The sequence below is a fragment of the Paramormyrops kingsleyae genome, chromosome 4 (assembly GCF_048594095.1).
Source record: "Paramormyrops kingsleyae isolate MSU_618 chromosome 4, PKINGS_0.4, whole genome shotgun sequence".
NCBI lineage: Eukaryota > Metazoa > Chordata > Actinopteri > Osteoglossiformes > Mormyridae > Paramormyrops > Paramormyrops kingsleyae.
The window spans coordinates 40,815,295-40,838,799 of NC_132800.1; the positions used below are offsets into that span (position 1 = coordinate 40,815,295).

The 23,505-nt window shown below is 40.3% G+C and overlaps 1 protein-coding gene across 4 annotated transcripts in view; it reads right to left on the minus strand.

Annotated features, from left to right (window-relative positions):
* Positions 1–15,632, minus strand: part of ctdsplb (CTD (carboxy-terminal domain, RNA polymerase II, polypeptide A) small phosphatase-like b) — a 49,077-nt gene extending 33,445 nt beyond the window's left edge. The window contains exon 1 of one of the 4 annotated variants that reach the window (XM_023822869.2): positions 15,095–15,632. In XM_023822869.2, the coding sequence (XP_023678637.1) occupies positions 15,095–15,170 (76 nt within the window). In that variant the 5' untranslated portion in view covers positions 15,171–15,632. Of the gene's footprint in view, positions 1–5,450; positions 5,694–15,094 lie in introns of those variants that run through there. The other 3 variants (XM_023822871.2, XM_023822872.2, XM_023822870.2) reach the window with 3 other exon arrangements.
* Between the last annotated feature and the right edge of the window lie 7,873 nt (positions 15,633–23,505).

A 23,505-nucleotide genomic window follows, 5' to 3' on the forward strand; every position in this document is an offset into this window, starting at 1 on the left:
AAAAAAATCAGGTAACCAATAAAACCACTCACACAATATGGGTAACGCATGAAATAACCAAATAAAGCAAGTTACTGCATGGAAAATATTACATTTTGATGAACAACAACTACACATGCTACAAACAAAATTCCCTTATATTACACGACTTGGCCCAAATAATGATCAAATCCCTTGTCTGGAATTGACTTGAAAATTCCATGATATTACAGAAATTCCATGACCCATGAAAACCCTGCAAATGGCGCACGACAAATGTGTGTATTAGGTCTGGGCGATTAACTGAATTTCAATATTAATGACAATTTTGGTTCCCAACCATCATCAAAACAAAATAATTGAGAAAATTATTATTGTGCCATTGTTTCACAATGATGCTCCCCATTTTATCTTGTTATAAATCCAGTCAGTTTTTTGTTTGACAGTTGAATTATATTTAGAGTTCAAGAAAACTTGTCTTTTTAACAATGGTTTTTTTTTTTTTTAAGTTCAATAAATGTGTATTTCCAATCTCAACATTAACCAAAATAATCATGATTATGATTTTTTGCCATAATCGAGCAACCTGAACGTGTACCGTTACAGCCCTAATCGTGCAGTCGTAGTAGATGCCTTTCATAACTGAGGTCAGGGTAAGCACATAACCATATTCAAAACTGAGTATCACTTGGCAAAAACAGAATATTCTACCTACAAATCATTCATTTCAAAATCAAGACATTTTCAGATGAAGGTGAAACTGTGTCTAGTCTATAATCATAATGTTGATGGGGCATAAACCAGAAGTGATACAACTCTTAGAGAGGAGCATTATAAAACATCCACTTGGTTTCCTGAGTACCCGCTCTTTAAAAAGGGGGGAACACAGAATACTGCCCAGATATCTTTAGCAAGATCCAACCCACATAGCACATACAGTCCATAGCGAATGGAGAGCACTAACAGGTAGCCACATGGCAATAACACATCAATCTAACAAAATGGCCTGACCGCACTACGTAATCACAGCAATAATACAGGCAAGGTACCCCGAGTATGCCACTGGCAAAGTGTACTCATGATCCCCTGTCAACTGGAGTGAGCTGTACTCTAAAAAGCCAGCAAGACACACATGGTCTGGTCAACTAAAAGTAGTAAAGAATCTTAAACCTAATTTTACTTCACTGTAACTGACCATGATCTGTAAAACTCCCTTTGATGTTTTATTCTGAAGTGGAAGGAACCAATAAAAAAAATACCTAGCTACAATTTGTTCGTTCCTGCCTGGGAGACCTCTTGCCTTTCCATGCCGAGATGCAGCCAACTGTACCAAAGTTATTCGGCATCTAGGTTTCAAATAAATTACCTCCCTCCAGTTGGAATATGGAATGCAAGCTTGGGAGCAGCTTCAATGAGGTATACATCGAGATCAGACAGCCATTGATTAACCACCACTATGTTCAATGTTAAATTGCAAAGGAATATATTTCAACATTCATTGCTGGGATCTGAACATGTAATATGAACCCACAAATCTAGTTTCTCCTCAATTATTCTACCTGCTACCACTGCTCTAAAAACCTGTCACTAGGTCACGATCCACAGAACTGAAGCCATGTCTTCTATTACTTCTGATACAGAGGGATTATTTTTCAAATGCCAGGCTATAGGGCTCCCACTCGACCTGGAAAACCTGGAAAATAGTCAACCAATTTCCCAGTCATGGAAAAAAACATGGAAACAGAGAAAAAGAAAAGTGTCCTGGAAAATTTTGTACTGTCCCGGAAAAAATATTTCAGCAAACGAATAAAACGAGTATGTTCACATATTCAGGTTTTCCAGAACGAATGGGAACCCTGGGCTATAACTGACCAACAGTCACCTCAATGTGGCAGACTACTAAACATTAGGAGGTGCAAGGGTATGTACAAACACAAAAATAAATCAGCTAGTTCTCCTTGTAATCTGACTGAAGTCTGATCCCTGCAAGCAGATGCTGAGAATGGTTGTCATGCAACTGCAGAAAGGCTAAAAAGGTTGATATCATAAACATGTTGCTAAGGTCTTTATCATTACAGCAGGCTTGGCAGGGCCCGATCAGCTGGAGCTGAGGCTTGTTTCTACTTGGCCGTTAAACATGCTCTGACAGAGCTGTGTTAATCTGATTACCATAAAGTGCTGCCCATACTCTGATACCTAAACCATTTAAAAGTTAGTAGGATAATGTCATCAAGTTTTATACTGAAGTCCAATTTAGCCAAAGCAATCATGACCATGACTATGGATACCAGATTAGTAAGTTGCAAGACTTTGGGGAGAGTTAAAACAGCTCTTGTTGGGTGGCTATTTGTGTATGGAACAAGGTAATGAGGATAAATTTTGTAACTATGGACATTTCATCTGGTGGTGCTGGAATCCCTCTCACTAGGCATGTGCTGGGTGGGGGGGTACCTAAGCACCTGCCCATCTTGACTGAATTGATTAAAAGAGCCTCCCTTAGGTTCTATGCCCCTTTATGATAATTCAAACTCAAAATTTGCTAAAAGGGAACCCTCCCCAAGCGGGCAAATTAGCCATGATCTCCTAGTCAGGCACCTGCCCCTTGAAAAGTCTGTGAATGTCAGCATTTCAGCAATTTAGGAGTATCTATGAGTGTCCATTCCAGCAGGACTAACCTTACAGGGCTACAAGTACCGTTTGAGATTTTGAATCCTACAGTAAAAGACAAATGAGAGTTGTTCCCCACCAACCATTTTGGTCTTGATCTGTTGAAGAAAAATTCAAACACCATTGCAAGAAGTTTGTACAGACATATCTGTGTATATTGTTGATATTGTTGTGATCATGAGAACCACAGAACTAACATTTTGAGGAGTGACTCGTAAGATTATTGGATCTTCCACCAAAAGGTCCCAGATAATTGTCAAAACATTGCACAACATTAACACTGACATTGACCCAGCCACTAAAATCCATCAGTAGGGAATAAATTCTGTGGGTATCAATTTGCTTAAGTTCATAACTGTTTCTGTTCTCCAGACTAGCTATAAAAAGTAAGAAGCTTTGGATTCTCAGGCAACTTCAGAGGCGGGTAATTCCAGAAAGCCCCAGTGATTCTTTATGTGGAGACAGTGGTTTATTTTCATCAATGCAATTGCAGCCTCCTTAAAATAAGTGATTTAGAAGTCAATTTTAAAAACATGTACTAGGAGACTTCACTGTAATCTGAGTACAGGCAGTCCCCAGGTTACAAACGAGTTCTGTTCCCTAAGTCAGTCTTTAAGTCAAATTTGTAGACAAGTCAAAACAATAATACAGCAAAAAATAAATAATAATAAAAAAGTAACCGCATACATTACCATGCTGTACTTCAATCCGACAAACAGCTGGAGCCACGTAATGTTTTCATGAGCATCAAAAAGTAGTGCTTGTGTTCGTCATCACAAATCACTGTATTTAACGGCAAAATTTTACAATAGGCTTTATGGCAGTTCATTCGTAAGTACTAGTTATTCATAATTTGGACATTCATAGCCCGGGGACTGCCTGTACAGGAGCTGATAACAAGACAAAACACAACTGGATGCAGAGTTGTGTAAACACTGATTCTGATGACAGCATTTTTGTTTCCATATAGAACTGTAAAACACACAAACCTCCAGGTTCTGATAAGCTAGTCAACAGGTCAATAAGGAGCCCCAAATGTTTTGATATGGGTCAACTGAAATCAGGCAAGAGCAGTTTACAGTCTCTAAACCAGAGGAGGGATGCCAAAAATCCTGAAGTTGAAAAACCAATTACAAAAAAAACTATTTCAAGTGCTCTCACAATCAACTCTGGGAGCATTTAAACTTTTGATTAAAAAAAATATACTGTACAATGCAACCAATATAAAATGGAACTCGTATTAAGCTCCCAAACTTATGAGTTTCTGCCATTTTTTACCACTTGTCTCTTCCTTTCGCTCCATTTAAGTGTTTTATTAGGATTAGGGCTGCAGCTATCGATTACTTTAGTAATCGAGTATTCTATCAAGTATTCCATCGATTAATCAGATAAGAAATACTTTTGTCTTCAAGAGCAATAGTAACTATTCAAAAAAAGAAAAAATAGACGGGTCTCTTAACAACTTGAACAACTCAAGGGTTTCCATTTTAGGAACATTTTTAATGATTGAACTCCATGCAACAACTGACAAAAGAACTAAACCCTTTTAGTGCATTTATGTACAGTTTTTTTTTTTTTTTTTTTTTTAAAAAGAAAATACTTTCTTAAATGCAAAAATAAAACGTCAAATAAAATTACTGAAAAAAGATATACATATATCTTAAACTAAGGCATAAATTAAAATGGCCTTTACTCTCTGTATTCTTGTACATTTATAGGAGGCAAAAAAAGTTCTGACAGGATTGTATCTCCTGGATGAGGTAAGAATGATGTGTGCATGTTCATGTGTGTGTAAGTGAATGTGAGTGAGAGATTGCTCAAAATGCTGTCAGTCAACTCGGTAGCTTGCTGAACTGAACATGGAGCAGCTGCCCGAACAAAGCTGTCCATAAGACACTGTGATTTACTGAAAAAGAGAGGAAATAATAATAACTCAATGTCTCAGAGTTTTACTGGCCCAAGGTTGTTGGGGGAGGGGTTTTTGAGTAATTTTTCTATAATATTTATATTATAATTAAGTAATATTATTCATATTAATCTAAATCTGCAAAAATAATATTACTAAAGCCTTGAAATAGATCTAGTTGAGTACACCCCATGCTCCCCTTTAGACTCACCCAGGTATCACTGCGACAAAGTGTGACGGCTGCTGTCAGCCTGCTGCAAGTCGCCAAATTGAAATATGTCAAACTAAGCTAACAGTTAATCTGCATACAAACAGCTTCTATTTTAACTTTTATAGCTTTACTGTAGCCTTGCTGCTGTGGAAAACAAACTGCGGTGGATGGGAGCAGCTGAAAACATCGCTTTTCTTTACCTTTCAGCTTGTTGAACAGCTGGTTTGATTAAGGACTCTCGCCAGCTCTTTACCAGTAAAGGTTCAATAGTGATTACAAGCACTGCTGTTGTTTTCCTGAGTTCACCATCTCTGTAACGGAACCGACGTATCTTTGCTCTTAGTGTATAGACAGGCTCCAGCTCCATGTTAATTCAACTATGACAGCATCATTTTCACTGCTGTTGTATACGGAAGAGAATTACGGCCACCATGAAAATATTATTTGAATTCTGATTTTAATCTCAGAATTCTGAGTTTAGAAAAAAAAAGTCAGAATTCAAATAATATTTTCACGGTAGCCCCAATCCTCTTTCATAGTTGTATTATCAGTGTTTTTGTTGAGGAAAAATAGGGGCTGCTTGGGCTGAATCTTGTTACACTTTTTTATTCACACATATGCCCATAAATACGTTTCTATTGCAGGTCTATTTTTAGCCGCAAATGTGAGCGAAATGCTCGCACTTACCTTGTATTGGTTCCGCTATGTGGACAGGATGCATATACTGGGTGCTTTCTGTTGAGATGTTGAATCATCGACGTTGTGCGATTGTGGTAAGCTACTTTGGTTTTACAATGGACACACTGCACAGTATTTTTGCTTTTCTGCTGTTTGAAATGGTCCCAAACTTGAGACATTTTTGTCTTTTTCTCTGACTTTCCTCGCTATTTTCCCTGTCTTCCTCCATTGCGCCATCATATCAAACCTGCTACACGTAATGCAGCGTAAGCACACTGTGCGACAGTAATAATCCTCCGAGTGAAACACGCTGATCACTAAGCAGTACATAGTCTTGCAGATTACACGAAGCATCGAACCAAAGAATTTGCATCAAGGATTTTTTTGTAATTGAGTTACTCGATAAATCGTTGCAGCCCTAATCGAGATATTAACCTCGCTTAGAAAGGTGGCTGGGTGAAGATAGTACTGCTAATTATATCCATTACAGAAAAATGTTGTATTGTTACAATGCTGCTGTAAACTGTCAGGTTTCATTTTAAAATTTGCTTAGAGCATTCATTGAAAAGTTCCAAACTGCTCTTTCAGCAAACCTCTCACTCTGTCCACTAGCACTGGCATAGTAAAAACATGAATCTTTTAAAGTATCACTGAATACAGTCTCTCTATAAACTGAGGGGACCTAACTGCTAGTAGGGGTGTAAATCATAAGCTTTGTCATGATACAATTTTGATTTCGATTTTGCAAGGCAGTAATTCAACATCTGCCAATATGGTTTGATTCAGTAATACATGACTAATATTTTCAATACAGTGAAACATAAGCTGAGTTTAGTGGAACTTGAATTTAAAAAGACTAAAAGTTTTTACAAGTTTCTAAAAGTGTTTACAATGGCATGGTCTGCCATCTCACAAGCATCTTTTTTGGTTTGTCAGATTGCACTTTAACTCTAAAGAAAAAACAAAATAAAGTTAAAACTTGTTTTGAACCATTTGTCATCTGTAGTTTGATTTTGAGTAGGAGGAGGGGGAAATCGATAAAAAATCAAAAATCGGATTTATTGTGAAAGATTTTATTTTTAGGCCATATCGCCCAGCTCTACTACCGCGTGTGTTGTCACGTGACTCTGCCCTGTCCAGTCTATGACATGGAAGCAGCATAGAGAACTCAAATACCGAGCCAACTGAGCAACTCCAACAGCATGTACCAATGCCATGTCTGTCGTTTTTGTGGCTTTAGTGGAGACCACACCGAACAAAAAAAGGTCAAACGTAAACATTGCGAAAAAACTGTTTCGGCTACCAAAGTTAATACCACCAATCCGTTTCAACACTAGCAATACTTAAAATACAGTGGATTATAGTAATCACAGTTATAGTGATCAACCTATTTATTTTATGCATCTTTAGGGAATGTGCTTTTTAAATGAAAACTAAAATGTGACCTTTTTCTTAAGGCATTTTCATTTCAAGTGTTTTGTGCTTTGCAGTTGTTCGAAATATTCAATGAATAACCATAATTGGTTCACCTGTGTTTCCTTCAATTATTTTAAACTCAAAGATAGTCTTTTGCTAGAAAAAAATTACAGTACAAACCTTGTCAATGAACTATAAAGGACAAAAAAATAAACAAATAATTGTTCATTAATGGTAAGGTAAAATGTTCAATTATGATATTGATTTGAGGTCATATTACCCAGCCCTAACTCACAGCATGTTGAACACTGTGTCAATTATATATTTACGTTTTATATTTTGAACTATTCAGTAAATGTTTACCTTAGCAGCAGGTACAGATGCAAGGATTCTCACACTTGAACAAAATACTTACATCAGATTACTCGATAAATTGTGAAGATAATTGAAAGCCTAAATTAAATGTATATAGGAATACCACGAGCCTACACTGGATAAGTGGTTGTAAGATGGACAGACAGCTGCTTCTACTACACTACTCCAGAGGGTTCTGAGAGCTGCTTATGCAGCACTTGGGAGATGCACCTGTCATCAATGAACTGCAGAACTCTGAATGAATCCCAGCCCAGGGATAACAAGAAACTCATCCTTCATTCATAACAGCAAAAGAAATGTCAGTCCACGATCAACGATGTCAGGCTTTTCCGATTCCCACTCCACCCAAGAAGAAAATCCGGAGATCTCACATTTTAATGTAGCACAGTGAGAGTCTAAAAACTGCCTACACATACATGGGAAAACGCCTGTATAACAAACAATAAAAACACCAGGGATCCAGCAGCTATGCTGCATGGACCCCAAAATATGTCTTTGTGCTGTTGTATCTAAAAGACATGTACATCAACCTAATGGTAAATTGTCATTTGCACAAGTACGACTATAGGTACATCGAAATTCTTCAAGGGCCCATGGACATGTGACTGTTCTGCTGAGGCCAGGACTTAAACCGTTGAGCTTCTGATTATGGGTAGAGACTTCGCCCAGGGAGCCACTCACCACAAACTTCAGATATCAGTAGATGCCAGACAGGTAGATTTATCATTATCTTTAGCAGTTTTTGAGACACGGGTATTGGGGAACAAACTAACCTGATGAGGGGGGTTACTCACTTTAATTTCCATTATGAGTTCCTGCCACTGATTGTGGAATTTTGCTATGAAACTCCTGATGAAATGTTTTTCAAGCTTTATTTTATATTTTGGTACCTATTTTAGGTGAAATTGACCAATATTTATAGTGGAACAGAAAAATCTCAGAGCAATTTCTGAAAGAAGTAACAACAAGGCAATCCTAATAAACGCTGCGCAAAGGGCCACTCATTTAGTGGTTAACTGTACATTCAGTTTGAGCAGCCATGACACCAACCCCACTGCCCCATATGACCCCCCGAGCACAACACTGTTGGGGAGTGATGCCGACTTGGGGGAGGGCAGGTCAGTCTTGTCAACCAGGCTAAAGAAAGAAACGACACAAACCATGCCATGCATTCATGCAGCCTCTGTCATCTGAACGCCAGCTGTTGTGGTATTTTCACACACTGTCAAAGGGGAGTCAGGGTGGGGGGAGGGGTCCTTTAACGTGATGGCCTTGTAAGTGACCAGGACATCCTTCACACAGGCACCCTGTGAGCTCACTCCACACGCTAGCGCTGCCACTCTGCCCCCCTCCTCTCTCAGCAGTTTCCTTTCTTCCGCTGGCTTCCCCTGACAACTCAGTTTATGCTTCCCACGTGTTGGAAATGGTCTCTGATTAACCTGCCAAATACAGCACACGAAAAAAAAAGTCCTTTTTAAAATAATATTACTTAGCTTCACAGAAGACTTCAAATTCAGTATTTCGTACTTATTCTCAAAAACCACATGGGTACAATGGTAATTCTTACAGAACCTGGTGTTTGCCCTACTTATCTGTGTTTCAGGGAACCTGCACTACTGCTGCATCATCCAGTGCCGGTGGTTATGAGGCAGTCTGTTAGCTCTTCCCTAAAGATGGATGGCTGCCATGGCCATAAGCAACATTTAAAAATGATGTCAAAAGACCAGCACTTAAAAAAAAAGAGCTAAAAAGCCAAACTATGGCAGACATGATGCAAAGTCTCTCTTTTCCTCAGTACACAAAAGAACATTTTTAAAATGAGACAGCGGCATCAACTAGGAATCTGTGTGCCCATCATCCTCTGAGCATCCTGTTACCTGGGGATAATGCTGTCGGTAACTGCTGAGATCCATCTGCACTAGAAAAAGCAAAGCACTGGAGAGAGGCTGAGGGAGTCACCAGTAAGCTTATTAGACTGCCAGAACTGCTCCGCTCATTCAGGCGTGCATTTCATGATGTTCCATCCAGAGGGTCAGTCGTGCCACGGCTCCTGACAGGCAGGGGGCAGCTCAGAGGACCACTGAACCAAACATTAAGCTTACGGTCACTGGCGGCCGTGCAGTACCGCCGAACTGGCTTTCAGCTGGTACCATCCACTACCTGCGTTCAACCTGGCCAGTTATGCAAACACCCTTACCATCCCCCCCATATGACACTCAGTCTATTTAAGGCACCTGCAGGGCTCATTAACTTCATCATACCTGGCCAAAAAAAAATCAGAATCTTCGCTTAGGCACTTAACCTGAGAACATTACGATGACACATAGGTAACCTAAGAATTGAAACTCAGGAATAAATTGGGATTTATTGTTCACAATGCTACACGCCCTTCATGTGAAAAGCTCTGTCATGGTATAGCGATCATGATTAGTAGGTATTATACAAGTAATCCATCAATAATCGGTGCCCCCACAAACAGATGGGTATGGGACACCTTAAAAAACCTCTACAAAAAGGTGTCAATACTGCAGTCAGAGTCCAACTGGCCTGTAACAGCTCTAAAAAGTTTTTCTGTGTAGATTAACAGAAATACATGGCATGCAGTGAATGAAACAGACTGAAATACTAATGAGTGGAGGAATTTTTAAAAACCTTGAGAAAAATTGCCAGAAGTACTGCACCTTGATTTATTCTTGCTGATGAAATCAACAAATTTTCACACAAGATCATTGTGGTTAACTAACAGCCATCTACATCTCCTGCAATTGCTTATGTTGTTAAAGCTCACATTATATGATGTAACTCTCATTTTGGGACTGAAAAGAGTAAGGAAATATGAAGTATTCAGTCTTCCCTGAGATACATGGAATGTACAAGGTTGGTAGCACTACAAGAAGGATACTGCTGAGATGTTCTCTAAACATGAGTGATGCAGGAGGAAGCAATGTACATTTACTCTGTTTCACTTCTCACAGCAAAACAATGCTCAAGCCTACAACAAGAAATGGGCCGGACGGTAATACAGAATGAGGTCACCTCTCAACTTACTTCCTGCTTTAACTAGACACTTAAGACTACTGGTGGGCGTTATGACAAGTTATGGTGACCAGCTGTAATTGCATCCACAATAACTGTTTGAGAGTCATCACAAAAATCACGATACAGCAATACAACACTATTATAATAACATAAACTGATAAGTATTTTTTGTACTCAAAACTTTTGTATTTACATACCTTAATTAAGTTTAATATAACAAAGCAGTGTTTGTTATAAGGATAGAATAGCTGGTTAAGTGGTTATGGTTAATTAACATTGCTATATACATTGCAACTGGGTTGGTTTGCAAACAAAAACACATGATGTATACTGTTGATTGTGATTGTAACCAAAAATATTGTGATATTACAGCCATATCGCCCACCCCTACTTCAGACCCATTCAAACAATCATGACGCATACTTAAATCTAATGGAAACGTGAGTGCTATTAACACTCACAAAAATGTGGGATTGTTTTCTTTCCAAAGGATTACAGAAAAAGACACTAAAAAGTGATGCTGGTAAAATGGTACGTATGCCAAAAAGAACAGCTCCTAAGATTTCAATACACAAGCTGGGAAGTCACCTCTAAATAATTGCTTAAATGCTATTTCTGGAAAGATCTGTTCTTGTGTGCTTTATTTCATCATAACAGTTTTTATGAATATTACACAGACTGTATTTCAGTTCCTATAAAATGACTTTGTATAGAATGCAGTCAAACTCCACTTCAGTACACCATGGGATACTATGGAAGGCTGGATATACAACAATGTCTAGTAACAAAAACAACATATTGCCATCCATTAATGTCCACCACAGGAAGCTCCTTGGGCACTGAACCAACCGCTTTCAAAAATTAGGTTTTGGCCCACATTAACTACAGGATAAGTGAAAGAGGATGAGAGAACATCAACAGTTTATCAAAGCAAAACAAAAAAATGACCAGAACAAATATTACCACTTCAAAGAATAATGTCAAGCTTCCTTTTTAAGCAACTTAATAAACTGTGGGTAGATTTTAAAACAGGGGTCTCCAACCCCAGTCCTGCAGAGCCCCAGCCCTGCAGAACCGCAGTCCTGCACCTTTTTGGTTTCCTCTCATTTAACACACCTGATTCTACTTCTCTGCTATAAGGCTGTGTCCTGTTTTGATAGTTATTGGGGGGAGCGATCACAAACAACTAACAGAACAACTTGTGTATAACTCCGCTACTTTGAGGCAGCTGAATAGTTTTGAATTGTGTGTAAATTTTAATATACAAGCTTTTTGCCTCTAAAATGCTTATTTAGCATGAGGGTGCCAGTTATGTTTTGTGGTGTGAAAGCAACACACGAAAGTGGCTAGGAACTTCAGAAGTCCCCAGTCAAGACAGGCCAGGAACTTGTAACCAGGGACCAAGTTCCTTAACTTCAGTATGAAAGTGTCTCAGGATAGTTGGAGACCCCTGTTCTAAAAGCATAAATCCAGTTCACATGCAACCAGAGCAAAATTGGATTACAGTCAAAACCTCTGATAAGTAAGTACATGTTATCTTTTGCCCTTCGCCAAAAATAACATTTTACTTAGAGAAAATAAGCAGATGATTTAAGGACAGGCATGAATACAGAGGGCACTGCAAAAATGACCACAACATTTGTCCTTGGCAACGCTGTGACCAGTCCTTGGTCATACAAAATGGCCATAATCAATGCACCAGATAATTTTCACAATGCCGGCTTAGTCGGAGGAGTGACAGGGCAGCTGCAGTAGAGGTATTTCTGTCCTGTATAGCTCTTTCTGAAATGGAAAAGGGATACCCCACAAGAGTGGGGATGCCATGGAAGGGAGCACTCCATGAGCAGTCATACGAGTATCATGACATTAGGTGCCTAACATGGAGAAGACAACGCAGGTACACAGAACTCTTTGGTGTTTAAATACGTTTTCCAATCCACTAACTCTGACCAGTGAATGTGCAAAATAAGGACCAAGTCTGTATAGTGAAATCAGACAAACAAGAGGCCCTGCCACATGCACTATGTGGCTAAGCTGGACTAGTATTTTATACCAGATTAAATAAAACAAAGATGTGGTACTCATTTTTCTTATTTAATTTTATACAGGTTATTTTGATAAACGCAAGTTATCTACCAGCCGACACATCTGCTGCATTAGCGGGTGCCCGTTTACATTTTTCCTTTGCAGCTCTAAGTGTTGGAATATATCAGCCGTTTCAGTCACATTTCTTAAGAGTGAGGAAAAACGACATACTCTAGTCTCCTGTATAAAGCAATAGAAGGTCATACATTTTTAATTAAGCTTGTGTGCAGTTTCATTACCTCATTCGCGTCAAACAGCTAAATGTACAGAAATACAAGCCACCAGTCTAGTGGAGTGCAGATAAAACTGAAAATTAAAGTTTAGAAGTCTCGGTTACAATGGATAGCAGAATGGCCAGGTGCGCAATACATACATTTTTTCATAACTTGGTACTTAGTGCATAAAGTCAACATCAGGTGACCTTGCAGCCGAAAATTTTCATACACAAGGTAAAACCTTGGTGAAGACTGTGGAGAAAATGTTTCCTTGGTGAACAGCTACAATACCTTAAAATGCACACACACAGAAAAAACATCCTGGACAATTAAGTAATAGGTTCTTTATGTACTGACCCACTGATATTAAATTTGCATGAGGTTAAACTACACTTCACAGAACCTTCAAAAACTATGCAAACCTTATACCAAACCAAATTATTTCCAGACAGCAGTTTTATACTTGACATAAGTTAAAACACAAGCCATATGAAAAGTGTATATAGTATAAATGTCTAACAAGACACTTCAGCAGCTTTACAACTTAATCTTAAAAGAAGAAACTCTCATAATATTGAAATCTCAAACAAGAGCCATTTTAAATGGTATGTTTTACTTTAAAAGAGCTGAAAAATGAACTGTGTTTAAAAAAATCACTGTATGCTAATGCTTGGGGCGACATAATACAATATTTCCATTCTCAGTCAATCCCTAACAACTCTGGGATCAAAATAAACAGTTTCAGGCTGCATGGAAAGTTATAAGAGGAAGGACAAGTTTTCAGGATTTTCTGCAGTGAACTTTCTTATGACAAATGTTTAGAGATATTACCAGTGTGTGTCCAATGATGCCGGTAATTTTGTGGTACCTTAATATTGACCAGTTTTATCACCCATCCATTATATCGGTGAAGACCTAAAAACAACTATTTGTGTAAACTGAGTATTTAAAACTACTTTTATTTTGAGAGGTCTTGCAGTTTACATACACATTTCACTTCCATTTTTACCCATTTAAAACAAACAGCTAATTACATCAGCCAGAAGGAACTATGAATTGACGGTTTTAAATTTAGATTTAAAATAGTATTGCCCACATTTGAAAATACAGCAGTTTAGAGGAAGCAAGCGAAACCAAAAGCATACACATCACATGTGAGTAAATACTGAATAACAACTTATACAGAGAGACTCCATTGCAAGACTTCAGGTTACATGAACACTGGGAGAGACACCCCCAATTAAAGTGAATTGATCACAGCATATCTCCTAGTTTATTCCTCTGGGTTTTGCAATACAGTACCAAGAAGAAGCAGTCAACTTCTCCCAGGGAGAGACTTAACAGGAGTGTTCCCAAATTATCAAAAGAATCATTATCTAGTAAGCACATTCTACCAAACTTAAATTTCAGTTTACCACCCATAGCTAGATTATTTATCAACACAAATATATGGTCACGCAACATCTTCTACAGCTAAACCATAACTGTACATTAAGTTCACTGCCAATTTGGGAACACAAATTATTCATTTAGATGAAGACTACTTTTAGAAATCAGCCCCTTAATTACATCCGTGTAACTCCTCTTTCAAACCTCAGCTCCATCGAAGCCTCACGCGGGTTAATAACTTTCCCCGAACTGAGGGTGTCATTAGAGGAGGAAATGCCACCGAACCGGGAGGGCACACTCTGGAAACTAAAACCAAGCGGGGTGACAGCACGGCGAAGCGCCATATTGCCTAATAGCCATTGAGCCATGCACGCTTCGCTGTCCAGCTCGATGCGCTTCGTAACGTCTGAGAGCAGGAGCAGACGCGACAGGCTGTAGTCCGAAGCAGACGTGCTTGATTCCCCCAATCAGGCCAATGTTGCAAGCCGACAGCAGTTACGCCGTCAGTCGCTTTGTGCACCCCTCCGCCGCTTTATACGCTCAGTGATTTTTAAAATGACATCTCCTAGACAGGGAGCTAAGCACAACAAGTCTACCTCCTCTGCACTGTGGATAACAGTACATTTAGACCCCGAAATGGCCATATTTACTAACAGACCCAGTATTTACCAACAAATCCCGTATTTACCAGCAGAGCGCCGAGGGTCGGGGTTAGCTGCGCGGCTAACTCCCCCGTATGTTTAGATGGCTCGGGCTAGCTGGCTAGCCCTGCGCGAGCGCGACCCAAGCTGGAAGACAGGAAATTAAAACGCGGAGAGTGGCCAGTAAAGCGCCACACATTTCAGAGTTTATTTATTATTCTTTTATATGTAAACATGCGGGCCGATCAGTTAGCGAAATGGCACCACCGGACGAGCAAAGTTTCCTGATCGTCTTTGATTTTTCCTCTTTTTCTTTGCATTCTCTGGCGAACTCAGTGAAATCACCTTGCTTCTCTCTGCCAACCCGTCCAATAGTTAGACAGCGACATAACCAGTCAAATAGCTGGTAGTGCAACTCAACTAGCCAAGTACCGGACGAGCGTTACCTAGTAATGCTGACTAGCTGGTGGGCTCCAACAGAAAGCGACCTTACCTTTTTCTTGACTTGAAGAAATTATCTCCTCCTCCTTGGGGTTGGAAACCTGGGTTATTATGGACGTGTTGTCCATGGAAACTGGATGTTTACCCCCCTTTTCCAAACTGGCGTAGCCGCTTTGATTTTACAGTAACTAGCTAGCCTTCTTCACAAGTCCAGCTAGCTAACGGTGACCGACCACGAAACAGCCCCGGTCCCCAATCACCGGGCTCCTTTATACACACGCGAACGTCAAAAACCACATTTAAAAGGACAAAAAGAAAATAAAGTTTCGCGTCTATATAAAGCGAGGGCTCGATTCCGCATCGGGTTATAGCTTAGTGTAAGGAGATTTTTTTTTTTAAATAGCTGCCTCCGTCTGTATATGTCGGCTTGCCGAGTTAACGTCTCAGTCACGGCGGAGGGCTGCTTAATCCCGGGTCTTCGATAGACCTTTCACCGAAACGGAGACTGTTTCCCTGCGCTCCGTCCAACATGGAGGCGGCGATCGTTTGAATCCACAAACGGATCGGCGGCAGCGGCGGAGGCGGTTTCTAGGAACCCCCGGCTCCCCCTCCCCGCGCGCCAAACCCCCCGCCCTCCCCGCGCGCCGTCCCCTCCCATTGAAAATAAAGGCCGGCTTCGTGTGTCACAGTGCGGTGTTATTGACGCCTTAGCTTTTTGCGACCACCCCGACTTCCTTTTTAGTGCAGCCCTCTCCGAAAACAAGCCGCTGGTCGTGCCAGTGCGCCAATGTGCAGAAACGGAGAGACGAATTTCTAACGCTCGGAAATTTACTAACGCAAGATTGAACAAAATACAGTATTAAAAGACAGATTAAATGTTTGCCCATGCGATTGTTGTATTATGCTATATTAATCCAAAATATGCGTGTACCAACGTATCACTCCATAAATTACACAGAAAAATTAATAAGTACTTTCAGAATTTTGGGTTTATGCGACTCTTAATATTTCAATTTCTATGTTTATTTTAAAAGTGCATGCGGCTTTAATATGTAATTTAATGCGTTGAAGACCATGAAGGTAGGAATAACGAAAACGATATTCAGTTTACAGCTGTTTAGTTAATATAAACAGAATCCAACATTTTAATGATGGCATTTTGCAGATGCATAACATATATGAATAGCTATTTAGTCAAGTTATTAAGTTAATGTACTTACATAAATATATGACACTCCCAAAATATATTGATCAGACAATCTTCATCTTCCTCAAAGATCTAGGCCTATTATCCTGCGTTGCCAACTTTGGTCAGCTGGCTGGCGTGACATTTTCAGTTCGAGACAAGTCTGCACACACTTGCACACGCATTTTCATGTATTTAACAGTTCTATTACCTGGTTAATAGTCTGTAGGTTTTGCAAACTGCCCTAACGCTTTTGGCGTAGCTAATTTTTGGTTTATAATGGAATTATATAGATTTGCCGTAAGATTTCTTACACGAATGTGAAAGTCTGAAAGAGTGTCACTCCGGATGCGTGAGAGTTGGCAGCCCTGATAATCAAGTCAAATTGTTGCAGCAATTTTCATTTTTCGATCATCTGTTCAACGAGGAAGTCATCAATAGCTGAATCCCACTCTCAGAAATCACTATTGAGTAAATCGATACATAGGATGGAGGGATAAAATCAGCATGCAGAACCGCTCGGTAATGTTCGGAAAATGAGCCGCGGTAGGCTGAAATGGATGTGAGTGTATTAAAGTTCAAAATGGGAGCTGTGCCCTCAGATGATTGGTATGTCAGGACATGAGACGTGAAATGCACGTGGACTGCAAATAACAGCCAATGGAGGGAAGTGGGGGGGGGGGGGGGTAGTTAAGGAAAAGAATATCTCAGAGATGAAACAGGCAGACATTCTCTGGAGGTCTTCACACTTGTTTGAGGACCACTGTAACTGTCCAGTACAAAGGTCAGACACAGCAATCCAGTCAAATTAAAAATAAGCATGGCTGGGGTTATTATTGGCAGATTTCAGCTGCCTCAAGGGACGAAGAGACGTACAAATGTGACCGTCATGAGGATGAACAGGAAGCTGGCAGTAACATTGGCTGAATTTATGAAGTTAAATTAAAAGCATTCAAGTTAAATGTAAATATTTATCTCCAAACATTTAATTATACACCTCACTTATGAACCTCTTTACAACACAGATACATTTACACTAAGAAGCTTTAATGACTGAATAATTTATCAACTATAGATGGTCAAAGCAGTGCAATGGATCATTTAGTCAACATAACGTCCCACTCATCTCCAGTCTCAGTCAATATTGTCCCTAGTTGTAAATGGTTGTATTACAAATGAATCGGTTTATCAGGCGCTTAATTGTCTGTCAGCATGGGAGTCATTGGTGTTTGGGTACCATTTCCCTTTTGTTTATAGCAGAGGAAGACAACAATAATGACACTTGATAGAGGGGGATCCAGTGAACAGAGATTCTCCATGCAGTCTAGCTGAAACTGTAGCTCAGATTAACCACATATCTCCGACTTCTTTTTATATCCAACAAACTACATTAAATTTAATGGCCTTCCACTGAATGATTTTTTAAAAATAGGAACTGCTGTTTGCCAAATGCATTTTTGGCCAGGCTAGTATGTCATCTCTCCCAGTAAGACCTTTGTCTGGTCTTATATGTGAAATCAATTCTTCTTCTTCTTAATTCTTCAGAGGCAGGTCTTTATTAACTCTGATTTTTTTTCTAATAGTCCTCTGCTATCACAAGCAAGTCCAATTCAATTGAAATAGGTAGAACTGAAATTGCCTATAGTGTGTTATTCTGATATGAATGAGTGCATATGTTTGTTTGCTCATGGTAATTTTACTTAAATAAAAATGTTCTGAGGGCAGAGTGAAAAAGATTGGTTCTGAAATATAACCAATCAGATTGTAGAGGAGGTGGGTCAAAGCAACTAGAGGAGGTGGTAACAAGACATCAGATTGGTTGGCCCCACCTCCTCTACTTGTTTGGATCCTCCTCTACAATCTGATTCGTTCAGAGAGATAGCAAGTCATTTTTTTTGTTCTGCCCTCAGAACATTTTTGTGGAAGTAAAAGTTCCATGAGCCATTTGCTTGCCTTGCAAAGGGCAGGTTTTTCGTGCAGGGTAACCCCTCAGCTTCCTGGGATAGGATCCAAGCTCACCTGCTATCTTGTATTAAAATAGCAGATGGAATATGGATGGATGGATGGATGCATTATCTTACTTGGTCATGATTTAATATGCCTGTATGCACATTATCCATGGTACATTTCTTGATCTGATCAAACATTAACATGTTCATGAATTAGTTTGTTTGTAGGTTACAGAGGCAACACTATGAATGAACACTGTATGAACACTGTATTCCAGTTTGGTAAAAATTTATTTGAAATCTGATGACCATGGTCTTCCATTAAGATATAGCCATTAAACCCCCAGATGTCTTAGTATTACAGAATGCATCCAGAAAACACAAGTTCACACAGGCAGAGTGCACCCCCCCCCCCCCCCCCCCCCACATACACACACACAAAATAAGAAATCACCCTTCACAGTTGTCTAAAAACAGTATTTGGTAAGCTGTAGTCATATTGTCAACTATGACAACATCCTTTCTATTTATACACTATTGTATGCTGAACAAGTTATCTTGTGACTTATTAAAGTAATTGTTGAAGTATCATTAAAGTAATTTATAAGTTCTATTGGTTTGTTATTAGGGCTAAATTAAAAATACTTAAAAATTCATAACTCAAACATTGCTCTCCCCAACACATAAAGAACAGAAATTGGTGTTACAATTACTTGCCTCTACAAATAATGCTTCCACTCGCATAGTTTCTCTTAAGAAAACAAATACAACGATGTTGGTATGGAAGAGCGCCCCCTCCTGGCCAGCAACTTCTGGTTCTGTCTTTAGATGGCTGTTAAGCGGGCCATTCCTGGTCCCCGCCCCCTGGCCCAGCAAGACTTCCTAATCCACCCCATACAGGGTTCCAGAAGCCTGCCAGGATGGGAGGAGACGGGGTTGTCGACAGGCTCTATATACAGCTCTGACTCAACCTGGCCACTAATAAAACACCAGGTACAACTGTAACGCGAAATCTCTGATTGACGGGAATCCTGTTCTACCAGCGGGTACATTTGTTTCCCCTTTTGAGGCCGGTTAATAGAGTGAAGTTGGTTTTAGCCGTCCCAGTAATGCGATCAGTTTTTTTCTAATTAAGTTTGTAATGGTCCCCGACACAAAAGCAACCATGTGCATTAGATCCAACATGCATGGAAATTTCAGACTATAGTGATTTTTAAATGTTTATTATTATCATTATTATTATTATTATTATTATTACTATTTAGTATTCGGCAGCGTTGGGGTGGTTTGGTTTCGGTATTGGCCATCAGGCTATTATAACTGCAAAAAGAATTTGTAAAACACATGTACATGCAATATAATTCATGTCGCTACTGTATCCTGCTGACAACAAAGATCCAAATCTACTGCTTGTGTGTTTTGGCTTCTTGTGCAAAAACGCGCACCGTTCCAGTTTTCAAGATTATGAGATTGATTGCTTTGGGCAGAGTTCGGCAAGTTCATTTCGTAATTATTTTGAACAGAGTACAAGGTGAGACTAAAAAAAATAGCAGCGAGAAGAAAAGGAGACAAACTGGGCCAAACCGTAATCTTGGAGATTGATGCGCATATGGAGAAATGAGAGAAATGACGAAATCCCAAGTAAAAACGATGGAGAGAGGGGTCATTAGTCCCTAGCAGAGGGAACAGCTAGAAAAGCACCCTCACCGAGTCGGAGAAATGCTGAATGAATTATGCATGGTTATCACACGAAGCGGAGAATGATGGATCCGTTGCTTTTAATTATTGACAAGGCAGCTGATGAATACGATAACCGATCGCTTCGAATCTCTGCCGATCCATTTGTGGACGTAGCAGGGACGGGACGTGAAAGTGATTTACAGTCACCTGTACCTCTCTATAAACGACCTGACAAGGAATTACAAATCATCTCCGTGCAGTTCTGCTTCGTCTCTGTAAAAGCTGGAAAACGGAAAGCTATGGGAAACCCCTTTTCTAAGTGGGCTACTCCTGTGAGATCTACTTGCTTTGCGTCGCCTCCACCCTCCGCACAGGTGCTGACGACTAAATGCGGGCTGTCTGGTGACAGTGTTCGGCGGTTATGTAATGGCTTCACAGAGGAAACCTTGAGTCCGTGCCTTTCATTTGCGGTTGCGTAAGCGACAAAGCGTAGGCTGCAGACACGCTGATCTACCACCGGCTTTCCTGGCGTCCCTTAATATGGGCTAAGAAGCCATTCACTTAGTTTTCAGTAACGTTCTGTCAGCCAAATTTTCCTTCTGTCTTCGGCCAAACACAGTCCTTTATATTACTCAGCACAAACGTCTCTTCCACTAAAAAAAAACCTATTAAGCTTCACTGGTCTAAGAAAAACGTGTACCTTAAGTGGACATCTGTGTTATGAGTGATGGGAATCAATGATAGATATCAAATAAAACATTAAAAACTGTGGAAAAAAACTGCATAGATGTAATATATTTAAAGCATGCAGAAGCAATGATATTTTGATATTTTTCATTCTGCACATTTAACATTTTTCATACAGACTTGCTTTATTGATTTCAGTGACCCCTACCATGTAATATCAAGATACAATCACGGAGCCCTGCTTGGTGTGAAAAATTGATTTAACTCATCAATTCGTTTAATTTTCCACAGATCGAGTGTAGGTTGCCTCAAATATTATTACCAAGGCCAAGTTTGAGCTACTCATAGAAAGGGTTATTGGGCAATGTAAAAAAGTAATGACACATTTTGTTCAATAGTGATAATGCTGTTCCAATGAACCTGTCACATTTCCTGAACAGGCACATTTCTGATAAAGCTTTCGATTTTAGTGACACACGGGTAAAAATCAGGAATGTGGGCCAGCTCAGTCAGCCTGTTCTATATAATACACTTGGCTGCCGTTTGCTATTCATGTTACCAAAGGTATGTCATTAGCTGCTACGATGTTCTTTGTTTCCATCCCTTCAGTGCAACTTGGCACAGTCGACACATGCTATTAATTATATAGCGGCCCACCTGACACGCATCCCAGCATGGACGCGAGGGGGAAAGCGGCTCTTTCAGCAATTCATTGAGGCGCCTCCCAGGTCAGATACACACCGCCGCTTTTGCATAGAGAAAAAGATGCCCCAAAGAAGTTTGAAGAATACAGCTGGGCTGTCCAATAGCCGAATCACCTTCCGGAAAGTTCTCAAGTGCCTCCAAGCAAAGTGAGGTGCATTGGTGCTGAGGTGGATGGCAGATGTAGGGGATGTGCGGGCCATTGGGGTGTCATGCACTAGCAAGTGAAAGCTGTGTGAGGGACAGGTGAGCACCCCCACCCCTCCGGTTCCGGAGGCCTGCCTTTCAGTAGCCTGGAAGGGTGACGCTGGTGACTCGTCATGGAGAGTGGGCCCTGCCAAGCTGCCATCGTCCAGCACAGAGGAGTGACACTAAAATGAAGTGATTCAGAAGCTAGAGAATTGAAGAAAGGAGTCGATGTCAGGGGAGGGGATGTCTGGACGTAATAGACTTACACCACATAATAGGAGCATTAGACTACATGTCTGCCAGGGTGATCTTGCTGAGTCGCGTTCGCTTTGGCTGCAGTCCTTAGTGATGGCTGCAGTCAGAGGGGCTAAGCTTCAGCCATGTGGATAAGTGAGCACCATCCATATCGCCCTGAACAGGGCAAGCCCGCAGCTTTCTAAATACCTCATAAAATCAGAAATGGCTCCCTGTTACAAATACCCCTGGTAGCTTCTCTCTGTAGTGGACTATACTGGGAGAGCTGCTGGTAAAGGCAGGCATGCGGCCTGGGGAAGCTTGTAACACAGGAAGTCATCTATTAATTAAAATAAAAAAATGTTTTTGGCCTTGGACCTGAAGTCTTAATTGGAATCCCATGGACAGGGCTAGCTTTAAGATTACCATGTGAAGGAAGGTGTTGCTGCTGTCTTCCCAGAATGCTTCATTGTAACTCTTGTCATTTTTACTCCCTGTGTGTGAAGTGCATGTTTGTCAATGTCCTACTGGGGACCTGTCTGCTGCAGACCACAGCGCTACTTCCATCTGCAGCTTTTTCTCATTCTATTGGAACATGACCTCATTGTGCTCCTTTCCAGCCTGATATTGTCATTAAAAAGAGCCTATTTTCTACAACACATGTCCTGATGGCAGTATGGTAAGCTGCCCACTAGGTGGAAAATATCCCAATCATTCATCCATCCTTCCTCTAACCTTTTATCCTGAGCAGGGTCGTGGGGTGGGGGTGGGGGTGGGGGGTGGAGTCTATTCCTGGCAGCTCAGGACACAAGGCTGGGGTACACCCTAGATAGGATGCCAGTCCATCACATTATAGACTGCACAAAACAGGACGTTTACATTATTAATGTAAGTGCTGTATTCCACATCAGCGATTTCTCTACCATAATAATCCTTCTCTGTAGCCTTCCTGCATAAAACAGCAGTCCCACAGACACTTAAACGGCATGTCCATCACTCTGGCACATGTAGCGCGTTAGAATCCCCTGAGAGGGTGTCCCGTTTCCCTTTTAAACACTCGCCATGATGAACTCACTACCCACTGGGCTATAAAAAGCTGCTTAGCATGAACACTGCAGAAACTCGTAAGGGACCAGCCACGTGAGAATTATGGGTGGAATCGGAGGTCACTGTAGCAACACGTCAGCCAGGTTCATCCATAACACATGATGGGCAACTTTCAATTATTACAAGAAGTGAATATTTGTATTTTTTATGTGTCGGAGACAAAAAGATAATTACAGACTGACATCACATTAAAATCTCTCTAAAGAAATATTAGACAAAAATGGCTAAGTACATTAAACTAAAGGAAATTTAAATGGCTTCTGCTAAGGTTAATAATCTTAATTTCGTGGCTCTATCTTCTGCCATTAGATCTCTCTGCCCCCATTTAAAATAATCAACAGCCTAGGACAGCTATTCAGTACTGGAGAAAATAAACTTAATTAAGGCATAGAGTTTTGCTTTAATCACCAGCTTCATTTGACCCAAGTATCTTCACTGAAGGAAGTCATACTGACACAATAATACAGTCTTAATGAACAGGAGTGTGAGATCAAGGGTCACATCCCAATTGGACAATATGCAAAGTATGTGTAAAATATTCAGGCAAACATAAGACTATTTTAAAACCAAGAATGGAACAGAGTTAAGGTTGAGTGACTGTTTCTGATACCTGCTCATTATAGATAACGTGTTTTGCAGAATTACATTCATCCTGGCGGCAGCGAGTACCCAGCCAAAACATGTGGGCACTGGGATATGAATGGCCAGAATCCAAAAACTGTATGTGTT